We start from the raw sequence: 18,054 nt of genomic DNA, 5'->3' as shown, positions 1-18,054 counted from the left end.
ATCCTCACTTTCTGTGAACTAACTTTTCCAGCATCTGTGTCTCTAGGTACTTTTCTCCATTTTTTTTTATCTTATTCTCCTTCCTTTAGTTAGCCTTTCCCCATCCATCTCTCATCCCATCCTTCACCTTTCACCTCCACCCATTTTCCTTTTTATTTACCTTTTTTCGTTGCAATTCACTCAGTCCCTAGCAATATGTGTGTATGTATGTGTGTATATGTGTGTGTGTGTGTATTCATACATACAAGCATACAATAATTGCAAGGCATTGTGAGGTAAAAGTGAGAGAAAGTTAGCAGTTCATAAAATTACAATTAATAAAATGTATCAGCTTTAAAGAACACACACACACACATACACCCAAGTATTTCTTTGGATTTCGGGGTAAATATGCAGACAACTTTTTTCATTTTTTCATTATAGTCCTTTGTGACTATGTGTACGTTTCTTTAATTATTAAGGCTGTTTCTGCTGTTGTGCTATGCATGTGCTTGCATTTGCATATGTATGTGTGTGTGTATATGTAAGTGTGTGGGTTCACATTAACCTGTGCCTGGGGGCCACTCTACATAATGACTGAGCAACAGGCCCCAGCTGTTCACATCTGTCTCTCCAGCTCTCTATGGAGCACCCACCCCATGCCTCCTTCCACTTATGAAGCACACCTCACTGTGTGCGTCTGTTGTACGTGTGGATGTAGATGTGTGTGTGTGTGTACTGGTATATATGGTATACAAGGACACTTCCTGTGTCCCGGTAAAACAAAAGGCTTAAACATACAAATCGTTTTTTATGAAATTCAAAAATTGAGAGTAGTTTTGTGTAGGGTTGGTGTAGGGCGATAGAAAAAATAGAAAACAAACCATTACACCTATGGAGAGTCCACGTAAACCACAAATTCCAGTGTTTGTGTGTGTCTGTGTGTGTGTGTGTGTGTTGAACAGAGGCATGTAGAGCTATAGGAGCACTCCACCCAGTTCAGCTGAAATGATCCGTCTCCTCTTCACTTCTTGCCGTTTACTCATTCAGATTCAATGTACCTCTCCATCTCCTAGATGTAGTGAAAACACTTTCATGTGAGACCTTGTAGCATTAAAGGTACATCTTTTATGAAAGATAGTGTTTTGTTTTTCTTATTAATTGAGGGAGTATATCTTGAGAATTAAAGATATTTATCTGTGCTGTTGTATAAGATACATTTGACCAAATTATGCAGAATACTGACAACCTTCACTTGTAAATGGACTTTCGTTGGATTTTTAGTGTCATTTTATTTTCTTGATTTTAATAATTATTATTAATTTTATGTTAGGATTAAATGCTCCTAAAGAAGAACAACCTTTATCCATTTTGCAGAATCAATCAAAATTCCAACTGCTTCAATCCACGTCTTGAGGTTCTGTTTTTCTATTATGTGGTACATGCTAAAAAATTAAATAAATAAATAAACAAAAAACTCCGAAGAAAAAAAAAAGAGAGGTTTTCAGCACACTATCAAATATTCAATTGTGGAAAATGAATTCTGTGGAAAATCTGTTGCTGTGCGCAGTGAGAGAGCCAAGGCGGCCCCTAAGGAGTGTTCAGTATATTAAACAAAGTGAATAGTCTCTGCCGTATTTATTATGCATGAGCATAAATGTTACAAAACTGGTGGCTGTTGAGACTGCGTGGCTGCGTTCACTCGGTGTCGACAAGGGTACCGAAGTCCCTCGACATACAAACAGAGCGAAAAAGAACAGGAAGTGAATTAGAACGGCGAAAGGCAGTGTGTTGTTCTAGATGTAGTCCATTAGAAAGGCCGTGGACTATGTGTTGCACACTTCTTTAGCGCCGTCAAAGCTCATTAAATGCTCACTTATGGCCGAATATGATGAGATGAAGGGGCAGAGGCCGAGCGTTAGCTGGAGTGCCTTGTTACAAAGGTTCCTCTGCATTATTACAGTCAGCAGTTTGCGAGTCTCCTCATCTCATTTCTATTCACTCATCCTCCCTCGTTTCACTCCTCCATTGCTGTCAGGTTGTTAAGAAAGCATCAGGACGAGACATGTGTAGGGGAGCCCCACTGGCATTTCCTCAGCAGAGCTTCAGAGAAGAACCTCTAGATGAGGCGAGACAAAGCCGAGCAGTCGAATTCAACAGGTAAGCTGCGTTCTCTCACATGCAAGTGTTTTATCACGCTCGAAGATACCTTGGCTTTTTATTTCTGCTTGGCTTTATATACTTTTCCTCTTTTTTTCTCCCATCTCTTCTTTGGCTTTATGAGGACAAGTAAGAGTGAGGAGATAGAGGCTTGAAAGAAAGCTGTTTTCTTGCTCTCTCTCTCTCTGCTTTGTCAGTTTTAAGTTGACTTCTGTGTCAAGGGGAAGGATGAGGGAGAGACAGAGAAGTATTTCTGTGTGGAAGCTGAGATACCAAGTTGAAACGATATGACAGAGTCAAAACAAAGAGCATTTTAACAGCGCTGCTGCCTCGGGAAGCTAAAAGTGGGTGAAATCCATTAGTGGCCTTAAAATTCTCTGCTTTTTTCAGCATAATACAGCAATATGTTGATGACTTCCTGTCTTAGTATTTTTGTGTTCGTTAAACAGTGTTCAAATTTATCATCATGATTTGGAGATGTCTTTTTAATTCAACACGTGGGTATTAAACAGGTGATCACTGCATTAAGTGAAAGATAAACCCAAATGACATTTTGGAGGTTCCAGAAAAACATGTTTTTTATTATTTTATTTAATTGCATTTTTATATTAAAATATTTTTTACATTATTAAAAAGTAGCTTTCTAGTTATATTTCTAACTTTCAAATTAAATAAAAAAATGTATTCATGTATTGGATTTTTGATCAGCTCATGTGGCCTTGGTGAGTGTCTTTTTTTCAAACGCTTTTAAAAACCTTGCCGATCTCAAACTTTTGAACGGTACTGTATAATGCATATATAATGTATATGAAATTTATAGAATGTACTTCCACAAAGTTCTGTATTTATAACTGAACTCTGCCAACCCAGGAGAACCAGGTACTTGGATTTGCAAAAACATCTGCATGTCCCAGTCAGAGAGCAGAGCGCTGATCTCATTTTCGGCACATTTGGGAAATGTCATGCTGTTTGTGCATCCAGTAGGTCCAGGCTCGAGTGTGGGGTTGTTGATAATGTAATGAAAAATAAAGAAATGAAATGAAATGTGCCTGACAGGTCAATGCATGCGATGCCTCTCCGGTCCAGAAACCATACCAAATTTGTATCTACAGGGAATCAAATTTCATATCTTTCAACTTTCACTCTTCTGAAGACACAAGGAGAGTGACAATGACATGTATGAGATGTAAACAAACTGCAGCACAAGCATCAGTTGTCACTGAGTGGAATGGCATCTGTGACAGCATGCAGGAATCATATTGACATGCCGATACAGCCTATATATATATATATATATATATATATATATATATATATATATATATATATATATATATATATAAAACCCACATTCTGTGTTATCTTTGCTTGTCTGTTCACGTAAATGAATGCTACTGTTGAAGTAGCATAACTTTGCAAAACATGAAAACATGAATAAAACAAATTGAGAAAATGAATTCATTAATTTCCCCTTCCTGTGCCATGTTGATGTTTTCTCTGCAATAATTAAGGTACTTGTTTGTCTTTGGGGACAGTGGAGAAGGGAGGTTAGACAGGCCTGAAGAACATCTCATTAAAAGAGCTGGACAGGAACCACTGAGTCATTCAGAAGAGCTCCAGACATAACTTTGAACTTTCTCCCTGACAGAGCTCCGACGCACCAAAATAAGGTTTGTGTCAAAAAGAAGAGAAGAGATGAACTAATTTTCACAACAAGCAGTGACTAGCACAGCAGTGAAGTCTGAGTCTCTCTTTTGATTAGTCCACAGCACACTCAGGTAACATTAGAATGAGAAGAAGAAAATGGTAGAGAAAAACATCGCTAGTGTCTTTTTTATAGGGGAATGAGCCCAAGTTAAGTAGTCATAATCAAACTCTTATTGTGAAACTGAAGTTTTTTGTTCTGAGATCATGTGGTGTATACAGTATGCAACTCGCAGAGGTAGTGGAGAGTCTGACAAGTAGCTGGTTAATGAGAGAATGAGTATTTGGATATACCGTATAAACAATGGAATAATGCAAAGGTAGAAAAAAGTGTCTCTGAAATGGAATTTAGGTTGGGTCAGAGCTGGCTCAATTTAGTCTGGATTTTATGTAGCCTTGGATGCAATTATGTAAACCAGAAGCCTATAGTAACATTTGGGTCATTTTACAAAACAGCTGTGCCTTGTCCATGTTAAAATAATATTGTTAAGCTAGCAGGTATGCTACATGTTATGATCTCTCTGTATATCACTATACCATTCAAAAGTTTGGAATCAGTAGGATTTTTTAATGGTTTTGAAGGAAGTTTCTCTTGCTTACAAAGACTTTAGTTGTTGTTGTTTTTTTGTTTTTTTTGGTCAAGAATAGTGAAATAAAACATGACACAACTGATTAATATTTTTGTGATTAATATTAGGTTTTTTAAAAGTATTTATTTGAACAAAAATAACATTGCAAATAACTTTTCTGTGTCAATATGCTTTTGTGATAACTTTGTGCTCATGGAACAGAATGAACAGTTTAATATTTTTACGGAAACCATGATTTTTCTTTTCTGGATTTTTGATTTTATAGAAAGTTCAGAAGAACAGAATTGATTTGAAATGGAAATATTTTGCAATTTTCTAAATGTCTTTACTGGCACTTTTCATCAATTTAATGAATCCTTGCTGAATAATCATATTATTATTATTATTATTATTATTATTATTATTATTATTATTATTATTCAACAACATATATTTATGTTGTTGAATATATTTCAACAACATATATTTCATATATGTATATATTTCAACTTTAGGTAACAGTGTTTTATTAAACTAAGTTTGTTTAAAAAAAAAAAAAGAAAGTAAGTTAAAGCGATTAAATAGTCCATAAATCTGGCATGATAACATTTCACTTCTTGAAAGGAGGATAATCATGAATCCTCTTTTGGCAGTAATTATTATGACCTTGAGCCTTGAAATGTTAATTAAACTGCAAAACTAAGTTACCTTTCTGAAGGTAATTTAGCTGGAGATGACGTAATGCAATCTTACAAAAAATGTACTTACCTTACCAGCCTAAAAAAAAAAAAAAACCTACTAATAATTGTCAAGAATATGTAAAAAATACTTTTCCCAAAGTACCAAAATATTATAATTTGTATAACATAAAAGTGCCCCCATGCAAAATAACAGCATTTTTAAAGGAATGCTGGGAGCTTACTGATGAAAGGCTAAAAACCTCTCAGGGCTCAAGTGATGAAAAAGAACAGAAAAAATGAATGGATGTGTTGAATGTCTAAATACAGCATGCGTACACACCGACAAAAAAACCCTCCATCCATTCACGGAGATTGCAGTCGGCGCATTCACGGTTTGGCGTCTGGGACTGTTTGCAAGCACAGAGTATAATTGAGTGTGAGTTAATTCCTATCAAAGCCCATTGGACTGCAACTAATGGACCGAGGGAGATGCCTCAAGGAGCCAGCACTTTCAATTTCTTTTGTTTATTTAGATGGGAAAATGTTTAGTTTTTAATTAAGTAAATCACTATTATTTGTTCCAGTGTGATTGGTAATTGGAAGAGATTGCAACCTGACTTGAAATGCAAGCGCTATTGGCTTTGGGAGAGAGATAGGGAGGATTGGAGAAGGCTAAAGTATGGCATAATGGCCGTTATCTTGAGAGGGCTCTTTCCATGCAGTTCAGGAACACTCCCTGGGCTTCACTTGATAGTGTTCATAAGGTTCTCTCTGAAAACATGAACTTATTTTAAGGAAGTGTTTCAATGGACTGTAATGGTAAAAAAACAAAAACAAGAGCCATTGTAACATCCTAGACCTTCTTAAGTGCATGTGTGTGTGTGTTGTGTGTGTGTCTTTACATATGTACCTTTTCTGTCTTTTTTGTACAGATTTGTTTTGTTGGTGTGTGATTTGGAGGAGATGGGTTTCTGGTTTTCATTCGTCCTCTCCGGTGCCTGGGTTTTTCTACAGATGGAGCTCCAAGGTACAGTTTGAAACTCAAAGGCCAAATACAACTATTTTGTATTCCATTATATGGATGCATTTACACTATAATTACACTAAGGTGTCTAAACTGTGTAATGAAACCCAAGTCATTATACCAATTACTGTGTCCAGAGCTTTGCCATTTGCAACAGTTTTCACACACCGGTACGATTATCTGCCAAAGGTGTGATATTAAAATAATAAATATTATCCTTCATCAAAGCATAAGCATCTTTGTACAAAGGTGCACATAAAAAAAAAGGTTCAGCAAAATCAAGAAAAGCATACTTAAACGGATGACCATTTTCCGCAAGTCTGTAAGATTATTTAGGGTCTTCATGAAATGTCTATTAAATACTTTCTAAAATTCTTCAGTGGTTGTGTAAAACAACACCTTTTTAAATTGTCAAAAACAGCTCTGATCACAGCGAGCCATTATGGTACATGCCTCTTTAAATGCTAATGAGCTCTGCTTACCCCTCCCCTTTCTTCTGGAAAAGATTTGCAGATATTCAATAAAAATATAAAGTGAGAGAATTACTCGTGGAGGAGCAGCTGGATCGTGAACAGTGGGTACTGATCCATCCTTGAGTTTTAACCTTTTAGCAGAACCTGCTTGAATTGTCCCTCATTCAGAAAGCAATCTGGAGTCAAATGATTTGTGCAGACATAAACAAATTTAGGTGTATTAGGTGGCGCATTACCATTAAAAACAAAACTAATCCACTGTGTCAGTGGTCATGGGCGGGGCCTGGGCAGAAAGACGTCATATTGCTCAGAAAATCAAAAAGGAGTGAATAGATTTTTATCGTGGTAGGTTGGTCGTGTCCACATACTGACACATTATATGCAAAAATTTAATTTTAAGAAATTGTAAGAATTTTACAGTAAACGTTTATTTTAATCCAAGCATCTTTTTTTTTTTTTAATGTTTAATGTTTTAATATATTTTTTTTCTTATTGGATACTTTAAAGGGGGGGTGGGGGATGAAATGCTATTTCATGCATACTGAGTTTTTTTTTACACTGTTAAAGAGTTGGATTCCCATGCTAAACATGGACAAAGTTTCAAAAATTAAGTTGTACGTTTGAAGGAGTATTTCTGTTCCAAAAATACTCCTTTCGGTTTGTCACAAGTTTCGGAAAGTTTTTTTTCGAGTATGGCTCTGTGTGACGTTAGATGGAGCGGAATTTCCTTATATGGGTGCTAAGGGCACTTCTCCCGGAAGAGCGCGCGCTCCCGTATAGCAGAGCACTGAGAGCACAACAGACTTCACTGATCAGAGCGAGAGCGTCGCGAGATGTCACAAAAGAAGTGTGTTTTTGGTTGCCAGGGCAAGACAACCCTGCACAGATTACCAAAAGAGAAACAGCATTAAGGGACCAGTGGATGGAGTTTATTTTTACAGAGCATCAACGGAGTTGTGCAAGTGTTTTTGTTTGTTCCCTGCATTTCGAAGATGCTTGTTTTACAAACAAGGCCTAGTTTTACGCTGGATTTGCACATCGTTTATTTCTTAAGGATAATGCAATCCCAACGGAAAAGGGTCACGATCGTGTGTTGGAACCGCAGGTGGTGAGTAAAACTGCTTAAAATATCTCTGTGTTGTTAACTTAGCTATCAGCGCGTAAGCACATCAAGTAAACAATATGCGATGTTGTCATCAAACTGCACTTTCCACATGTACAGCTTAAAAAAAAAAAAAAAAAAAAAAAAAAAAAAAAGACGACAAAGTGGAACTTTCCAAAACCGCTAAGCAAATATATACAGTTTCAGAACATACCACATAGAGATGTCATTGCTGATGCTGCTCTTGTTAAATTTCAGCCTCTGGATCTGATTTTGGATCATAAATATACGCTGAATCTGACTGTTAGCCATGGTTTGTTTTGGTTTGTTTTTCCTCACGGTGACGGTAATGTCACAGCTTCCAAACGCTTTCAACACAAAAGCCTACTGGAGCTCGTGATTCTTTAGCTCCGCCCACACGTCACGCCTCCAGTCGGCCGTGTTTTTCCGGGAAAAATCGGTACAGACTATCTTTCTCTTATAAATATAATAAAACTAAAGACTTTTTGGAGTTATGAAGGATGCAGTACTACTCTATAGGTACTCAAGATTAATAGGATATTGAGTGAAAACGAGCATTTCACCCCCCCCCCCCCTTTAATAATATACAGGTAATATTATGAAATGTCACCTCAGATTAATATTAATATTCAGATATTTATATGATATTTAATGTTCAAAGGAATTATATATTTTGTGAGTAGCCATGTAATCAAGGTTTATTTTGTAACACAACGTTCCCCTTCCACATTGTGTGAGCAGGTCATGGTAAATCACAAGTACTTTTTTGTTATACAAGAGGTGGCTTACATAAAATGTCCTCGAATAGTTCCTGTGTGTCACAAAAAAATGTACATCTAGCCAATTTGGCCCACAAGCAAATGTTCAAATCTTCTACTCTCACAGCTGCATGGAGTAAATGCTCCCTCACCGGTTCTGCACTGCTTGACAAAATTGCATCTGAATAGAAAGAATGGCCGAGGCAATTTACTGTAATGATTGCTTGTTGCATTTTCCCATTCTGCCTCCATATATACAATTTGCGAGGCTTAACGCCACGTGACGCCGCATGGAGCACCAACCTGCCTTCATCCTCCTTTGTCGGAGAAGCTTTTGACACAGAATCCCAGGCATTCCTCCCTCGTCTCTTTACCATTTTGCTGTGAGCTTTTATCTCATAATAGCTGTGCTGCCTGTATATTAGCAGGCTCCAACAATCAAGTTTAGTAGAGATGAAATTGGTTACTGTATGCCAAGGCTCAATTTGGACTGGATGGTAGCATATGGTGTTGCATGGCACAGAAGGAAATAATCTGCTTTGTGGAACATTCTCATTACCCGTATGGGAACCAATGTGGGAGTCTTTATGTCTGCATTAATGTAGAACAGTTCATGTGTTTTTAGCTGGATCTTGTGTATTAAAAGACAGGAAAAATGTAAGAAATTTTTAGTTTTATAAAGAATAGGCTTAATGTGATAGAAAAAAAATTCTACATGATTGTTTAACTATTACATTTGATATTACATTTTAGATTTTATTATATAATGAAAGTATTTATTTCTATTAAATCATTTTATTTAAATAAATAAAAAATGTATATAGAAAAAACGACAGAGTTGACCAAATTGTATAATTTCAGTAAATTTTGAATAAAAAGAAATCAACTAAAGGTAAAATCGAATAATACAGTAAAATACAATAATAATAATAATAATAATAATAATAAAATGAAAATGAAAATATCATATTATATAAAAAAGATAACATGAAAACAGATGCAAATAGTGAAAGCCTCATCAAAATATTATATATATATATATATATATATATATATATATATATATATATATATATATATATATATATATATATATATATATATATATATATATATATATATATATATATATATATATTAAATGGTTTTAACCAGTGTTATTATAAAATAATAATAATAATAAAACTTTATTACTTTACAAAATCTTTAATTACAATTAAATATAAATATAAAAACCTTAAACTTATTTTATTTCAGCTAGTTGTCAAGGCAGAATACTAAAACTAAATTGAAAATAAAAAATGTCATTAATTTAAACAAAAGGCTAATAAAAGTGACAAAAAGACACAAAATTATTAAAACTTCAACTAAAATGAAAATGAAAACTGAAAAAAAAAAATAGTTTCTCACTTATTTTAAAATAATTAATTTGTACATAATTTAAAATTGTATAAAATTTGTGTTGTATGATCATCACTATGTATTGTTTGTATATAATTGTGTTATACAAACACAAATTATAAGTAAATGGCCCTGCCCACTTGAAATCAAATTGGTCCAAAATTCCTCCTCACCACTTTACTTTGATTGTCATGTCTCGCAGCAGTTACACATGTAATAGTGTAGACGACAAAAAAATCACTAAAAGTGTCACTAAACACTTTGTGTGGTGTTTGTTTTCACAACTGAAACCCGCTGAAAGCACCTCTGCGAATTGAGAACCACAGGCACACTGTTTATAAAAGGTGTAAATGTTTCCTTTGTATAATTATTGTATAAATATAATTAGAAATCCAGTTATTCGCTCGTAATTGCAATCTTTTTATACATTATGCAATGTGCAACAAGCTTTAAAGGGAAGGAGATTGCATGAGATTACAGTATGTGAAATATGAGACTCTGCTTGTACCTTATTTATGTCTGAATATAACCTCTAGCAAAAGAAGTCTCCAGAGTGCACTTTTGTGAATCACTGATCTGACCAATCAAGGCCAAAATCATTCAAACTGTTGTGTTGAAGCACCTCATGCTTTTTCGTTGATGCAGAACTTTTAGCTATGACTCAACCACCAATCTAAAGTGACTGTTCCCTGTTGAATCAAAGCAAAAATGTGTTTTGTTCTTTGATCCAGACTTTGAAATTCCATCTCCTTTGAGTCCTTGAATGGAATGCACATGGGTTGTGATTAAAATCTCAGAGTCGTGTTTATTTGGACTACAAATGGAGCAGAATAATGCATTGTTGTACATCGCATTAGCGTTGATACTTTCTGTTCCAGAGCTGAAGTTTAGCGTCACCCGCTATAAACTAAAAGTCAGATTCTATGCTGTAGCTTAATCCATGTCATTATCTTGTTCAAATAAGACGTCAACGCATCGCATCAGGAGTCGGAATCAGACCGGGGTGCGTGTTTGACATGTCTTTCCTCTGCTATCACTGCTTCTCAGGCAGCTGAAGGGAAGTGCGTGAGTACGGCTGGCTGCAGCATTTAAATGTGCCATGCTGATTATCTTGCTGCTGTGTTTACGTATTCATTTATGTAAACATTATGCTAATGTGTTTTCCGGCTTGTCGCTTGTGTCCAATTGTGCCCTTCAAGTTTGACGTGAGGTGACTGGTGCAGTCTTGATGTTGTTCGGGCTTCTGAGAGCAGCCGAGTGTGCCCAGATGCACTGGATACTTGTCATTGGCTCAGAGGAGGTGCTGGGGGTTGAAAAGTCTTGCCCGTGCTCTCTGGAGAGGCCTTTCAAGAAAATGTGTCCTAAAATAGCTGACCCTTTTGTGTGCGCTACATTTGCTTTTTTACACTAAAGAGTGCCCGAGTAATCATAGTCTGTTAGAAGACTTTGAAGGCTGGTTGAGGCCACGATTGGATCATAGGAGCCTGATAAAAGTCTGATGCTGACTTCATACCAGGTACGTCTAGGGCTCACACAGACACACACACACACACACACACACACACACGAACACACACACACACACACACACACACACACACACACACACACACACACACATACACACACACACACACACACACACACACACACACACACACACACACACACACACACACACACACACACACAAGGAGTAATTAAAGGAATAGCTCACCCAAAAATAAAGGCCACTCTTGCCATACAGCTGTTGTCAAGTTCCAAAAAGGGCAACAAAAACACCAAAAAAGCACTCAAAAGTGAAGAAAGCAGTAATGCCATAGAGAACCATTTTAGGTTCCCCAAAGAACCTTCAGTAAACAGTCTTTAAAAGAGAACATGTTTGAACAACTTTTTCCACCATAAAGAACCTTTTATGCAATGGGAATGTTCCATGGAGGATAAAGGCCAAGAAAAATGCCAAAAAAAGCACTATTCACCTTTAAAAAAAAATAAAGGTTCCGAAATAACAAATTTGGGTTCCCCAAAGACCCCTTTTAGTATTATTATTATTATTATTATTATTATTTGAAGAAGATTTTAATAATATAAATAAAATTTTTCCTCTACAAAGAACCTTTAATGCAAAATAGGTGTCAAACACTCAAAAAAAAAAAAAAAAAAAAAAAAAAAAAAAAAAAAGGATTTTGTGGTTCCATGACGAATATGTATGGAAACTTTCCATTTCACAAGGTTCATGTTGGAAAAAGATTCTTCAGTTTTTTGTTTGTTTTTTTTTTATTGAAAAAAAAAAAGTAAATAAACATATTTTTTTCCCCTGATTAAATTAAATTAAATGATAACTGAGACTAAATAAACATGCATTTATTTATACTATTATACTAACTCTGGGGTGTCAAACTCAGTTCCTGGAGGGCCACAGCCCCGCACAGTTTAGATGAAGCCCTAATTAAACACACCTGATCCAGATAATTAAATCATTAAGGCTTATTTGAAAACTACATGGCATGTGTATTGGAGCATGGTGGAAACTAAACTATGCATGGCTGTGGCCCTCCAGGAACTGAGTTTGACATCCCTGTGCTAATGTTTATATCAAGACCTCAAATCCCTTAATCAGAGCTTTTCTGTTAAACAGTTATGTACTTTGCCCAGCTTTTTGCTTAATACAATCTGGCAAGCATACACACACACACACACTCTCTGTGGAGGCGCTGTGATCTGAAAACACTGACATACAGTACTGTACAGTAAGCTGGAGTTCAGCGTTCTCCATTTGAGGTATTCTGTTTAAAAGAAAGTGTCCTTCAGCCAGTCTGTGTTCTGTCATGGATCGCGACTGTATTGTTTGCAATAGTGGTTGCAGATTGTAACGTTAGATATGCAACCTCTGTTTGGCAATATGTTTTTTTGTTTGTTTGTTTTAAAAGCAAAACATTAATGCAACTTGGAATCATTGGAATTTCTATTTGAATTTTCTCTGTTATAATATTTGAGAGTAGTTTTTGTTACACCAGTTTGCATAATGTAGACAGGGCAACTGTATATCTAAAGATTTTTTGTATTGTTTATTTACTCTCTGATTTATATCCTGTTATAAATCTTTACATGAGATGAGGTAAAATAATCCATGCATACTACTCTATTTTCCTAAAAAGCTCAGACATTTAGTCGACTAAAACTTGACTAAAACTAAAACAGGACAAGTTGACTAAATATGATAAAAACTTAAAGTTACATTTGACACAGGACTAATAAAAAAATAGCTGACAAAATCAAAAATAGATTTTAGAACCTTTTTTTTTTAAGAGTATATTCTGAGTCTTAATAAACCATATGATAGCTTTCCCTTGAGGTCCAATGTTATTTGGACTCCATTTGCTTTCAATATATTAATAATGGCAAAAGAAAGTCACACAGATTTTTTAATGAGGCAAGTATGATGACAGAATTTCAATTTCTAGGTGAACTATCCCTATAAATTGTTCACTAGTAGCGGTAAAAAAAAAAAAAAAAAAGACAAATCACACTTTTGTTTTGCACTGTTCCTTTAAATCTCAAACCACTACTGAATGTCACATTCTTTTAATTAGGTAGGATCTCCAACATAGACTTTCCTCAGTTGCATTCCTAGTGTTACACAGTGGAGTCGCAGAGTCATCGTCAGTGTTATATCCCGTTAAATCATGTTTATGACAGGTACAAGCTGACTCCATTCGAAAGAATGATCAGCAGATGGATGTCACACAAATCATAATGCCACAGCCCAAGCGGTGAGGAAATAGGCGTCTGTTTGTAGCCCAGTCATCATTCTTCTGGGTGGATATTAGCCGTAGGTGTATTGACAGCTGAGTAAACAGCGAGGGGATTTGAGATCTCTTCAAACCTTCATTTTCCCTGCTCTCCTTCTCACTGAGGAGAGATTTAATTCTCTGTAATTACTTTATTGACTCATTTGCAGAGCTGAATAGGCTTCAATCTGTCGTCAATAAAACATACACAGTGATGAGGAACAGCACAGCAATGCTTAAGTACATCATCATAGTGGGAGGCACATTTTCCTTCAATGGGGAGAGTGTCAGGGCAGTCCTTGAAATTCAGCCCCATGTGTGATAATCTTATTTAAACCATAATATAATTTATGTTAACCAAATTTATCCTGGATTAACTCATAATCTAATGCAGAACTATTGAGCAAAATTACTAAACAGTTGCACCACCAAAAACCTGGGTTTTATTCTCTAGTCACCTGCAATCCATAGTATTTCTTTGCTAGATGTATTATTATTTTTTTTGTTTTACCCACGATTGACTCTTTAATATGAATTTTGGACACTATTGTAAAAGGAAAAAGAGGTTAAACGTGTCACATTATAAAAGTATTTAGTATTTAACAGCATAAAAAAAACTAAACAAAAACAGTGAAAACAGTTAAAAAATTACTAAAATAGTGTAGCTTTAATTATGTAACTAAATATTTCTCTAATAAATAAAATGCATGGACTTGATTCATGTTTTTCAGAAACTGACATAAATCACCTGATTCATTAGACAGAAATCTGATTTTTCAGTATAAGCGTTAAATCACATTGTAACCACTGGGTTTGAACTCGCATTGCCTGCATTAGCACCACAGCTCAAGATCTGTTATCATGTGATAACCACCAGGCACACAAAGTTTTTAAAAGAAGAAAGCTTGAAGGACATTTAATTATCTTTGCCATTTCAAACATTCAGGAAAAAAAAAAAATAATAATAAAAAATAAAAAATAAAAAAAACTCTCTTACGACAATAAGTTGTTGACCTTCGGCACAGTGGCAGAGAATCATTAAAGAAGAGAAATGTCTGAGGTCTATTCAGATAATGAGAGCTATTAACTCAATCTGAGTTATCCCTGGCCCTGAAATCTTGAGATTTAAATTCCTCTGGTAATACAACCAAGTTTTGCATTCATATTTTTTTATTATTTTAATTGTGGAGATATGTTGACATCATCATACAGGTAAACATAGTGAAAATAGATTTTTGTTATTAAGTGAATAGTTAGTAATTTAAGATATACTATGTAACTTTTGGCCCTCTTGATGCTGAAGCACAAAACTGCAAGTAGCTCGTGGAGGAACATTGTTTTGGTCATAACGTGAGTTGTACTTCGGCTCCGTTATTCTGCACTAAACGAATCGCTTTGTTCATGAGTCATGGATTCATGGATCAGTGCGAATGTCACAAACAGCACTAGAACTCTCCTCATAATGAAAAAAAGAAAAGATATCTGAAAAAATGTGCAGGTAAGTAGCTTATTTGTGTTGTTGTTGTTGTTTTACTGCTGCTTTACAGCTGAATTGATCTCAGTTTACATCACTGAATTATTATTTTCCGGTTTATCCATGTAAAGCTGCTTTGAAAATCTGTTTTGTATAAAGTGCTTTATAAATAAAGGTGGCTTGTTGAAATCGATTTTTCGGTTGCACTTTATTTTACAGTACGTGTACTTAACATGTACTTATAGTGTACTTACAGTGTATTTATCTAAGAAAGTTTTGGTAACACAAGGTAACTACATGGGGTAGGGTTAGATTTAGGTTTAGGGGTAGGTTCAGGGTTAGTACCTAGTTGTTACATAGTAATTGCAATTACTACAATAAGTACATAGTATGTACATGAGGAACAGGACTGTAAAATAAAGTGCTACCTATTTTTCTTGTCAATGCGCGACAAATGTAATACTATGCAAACTTAGCTGATTCGTGTTTTATTACGGGTGCTTATCGTTTCCCTTTTTGCTTTTTGGTTCGAGGTTCAGTTGTTGTGGCTTCCACTACATAGCCTGATCTGTTACCTGTTATATACAGTATGAGAGAAAGAACCAACTAGATGAGCTGATACACTGAAAAGAATCCTTTCGTGCTTTTGTCGCTACATGTCGTAGTCTAATGGTTAAAGATTCGGACTTATCGGAGACTCGGGGGTCAGGAATTGTAGGTGGAGGGGGTAAATGTACAGCATTCTCTCCCTCAATACCATGACTGAGGTGGCCTTGAGCAAGGCACTGAACCCCCAACTGCTCCAAAATAAATGACTTCCCACTGCTCTGGATGTGTTTTCATGGTGTGTGTGTGTCATTCATTGATTCACTGCTGTGTGTGTGTACTTTGGATGGGTTAAATGAAGAGCAATTCTGAGTATGGCTCACCATATTTGGCTGTATGTCACTTCACTTTCACTCTACATGTATCAAACCAATTCATTAGATGAATCAGACTTCCCAGCGTACATATGAGAGAAAGGACAAGTTCACTGAAAAAAAGGCATCTATTTTGTTAACGTGACATTTAAAAAACAACTCGTTCTGTTAGCATTAAAAAAAATAACCCTGAACCACTGCCCGAGTAATGAAAAGGATGCTGTAGAGTCGGTAGCAATTCTACTTTTAGTTAGTTAGTTCCATCAAATATGTTTGCAGCCTTCAGCAATAGAAGCTTGTGTTGTCAATGAAAGATTTCTCCGTCCTAACCTTGACTCGCATCGGCTCTTCTGTTGTCTTTCTCCTTTTTGTAGGTGTGTGTGGGCAGCAGGCGTTCAAGACAGAGCCACGTAATGTGACGGTCAGGGCGGGGGCCACAGCTCTGCTGAAGTGTGAAGTGCTGAGGGCCTCAGGGGCCGTGCAGTGGGTTAAAGATGGGCTGCTCCTGGGACCTCAGAGATCGCTGCCTGGCTACCCACGCTACAGCATGACAGGAGACCAGCAGAAAGGTGAGAACTCGGAGGGAAGGAAAGAATGACATGCGGTGATTAAAAACAAACGTCTACGAGTAGCTGAAATGTTTTCTGACATGTTGTTAGATGTGCGTGAGCGGGTAACTGTCCCCAAAGAGCAAGAGCACATGAAACTGACATCCAAACAGATTGAGTGGAAAATTCATAAACTTGACTGAATTTAAGAAAGTAAAAAATGAATTGTATGTTTGTTCGTTCTTTCCTTTATTCATTCATTCATTCATGTATTTATTGATTTAGGTAGTAAATTTTACTTTACTGACACATATTTAAATGATTTATGAATAATTATAATATATATATATATATATATATATATATATATATATATATATATATATATATATATATATATATATATATATATATATATATATATATATTATATTTACCATTTTTAAAATGTTCATATGGTAATTAACATTTAAATGTGTTGTCTTATATATATATATATATATATATATATATATATATATATATATATATATATATATATATATATATATATATATATATATATAGACAACACATTTAAATGTTAATTACCATATATATATATATATATATATATATATATATATATATATATATATATATATATACACACACACACACTGACATATAATTAAATATTGTATATTATATATTTTATAAATTATATTTTATTTATATATTTTTGTATTATATTATTTTTGTTACTATATTTATTTCTTTATTCCTTTTGATTTTGAAATGTGATGAAATGTGACCCAGAGTCTTCTTGGCATGTTTTGTGAGAATACCATTAATAGTTTGTTGTCTTGGGTAAATGCACTGGAGTGTTTGTGAAATGATACATCAAGGGGGGAAAATCATCTTTTTTTTTTTCTTTGGTGTGAACAATTATTAGGATGAATCATTACAAAATGTTTTGCTCATAATCTGCAAATGGCTGTAGATGACTCAGTTTCAATTTCTAGTTTAGATGCAGCCTTCCTCATCATAATGCGCTCAGCTCTCTTAAAAACAGCTTAGCGAGATACTATCAAAGGCCTTCTAATTTGAGCACCGGAGACCGATTTATGAAATTAGCTTTTTTTTTTCTTCTTCTTCTTTCTTTTTTTAAATGTGAGAAGACTTTAGTACCAAGCCCCAATTCCCTTCCCATATAAATAAATAACTAAAGTAAAATCAGCTCTGAATTACTCCTATTTTTAAAGTCCATTGAGAGTAAATTGAGATTATTGTGTAGTGGGCTGAGAAAGAGAAAAACCTATGATGCTTGACCAGTCTGCATTGTGTATATAAAAAAGGCAATTAAAAGACAATGCTAAACAAGTCCTGAGCATCTGCTCCTCTTTGTGGAGGACAAAAGTTGCTGTCTGATATAAAGAGAGAGAGAGGCAGTTTGTGCCAAATACAAGTG

At 35.2% G+C, this 18,054-nt stretch overlaps 1 protein-coding gene across 3 annotated transcripts in view; it reads left to right on the top strand.

The window, feature by feature from the left end:
- The first annotated feature begins 1,930 nt into the window (after positions 1-1,930).
- The window catches only part of nphs1 (NPHS1 adhesion molecule, nephrin), a 64,305-nt gene continuing 48,181 nt past the window's right edge, over positions 1,931-18,054 (top strand). Inside the window, exons 1-4 of one of the 3 annotated variants that reach the window (XM_052615818.1) lie at positions 2,024-2,139; positions 3,675-3,809; positions 6,025-6,119; positions 16,431-16,625. In XM_052615818.1, the coding sequence (XP_052471778.1) occupies positions 6,056-6,119; positions 16,431-16,625 (259 nt within the window). In that variant the 5' untranslated portion in view covers positions 2,024-2,139; positions 3,675-3,809; positions 6,025-6,055. Of the gene's footprint in view, positions 2,140-3,674; positions 3,810-6,024; positions 6,120-16,430; positions 16,626-18,054 lie in introns of all 3 variants that reach the window. The other 2 variants (XM_052615817.1, XM_052615816.1) reach the window with 2 other exon arrangements.

This window comes from Carassius gibelio, chromosome A15 (genome assembly GCF_023724105.1).
Source record: "Carassius gibelio isolate Cgi1373 ecotype wild population from Czech Republic chromosome A15, carGib1.2-hapl.c, whole genome shotgun sequence".
NCBI classification, from domain to species: domain Eukaryota; kingdom Metazoa; phylum Chordata; class Actinopteri; order Cypriniformes; family Cyprinidae; genus Carassius; species Carassius gibelio.
Note: the sequence above shows the minus strand (reverse complement) of the source record. Positions and strands in the feature narration are given on the sequence as shown.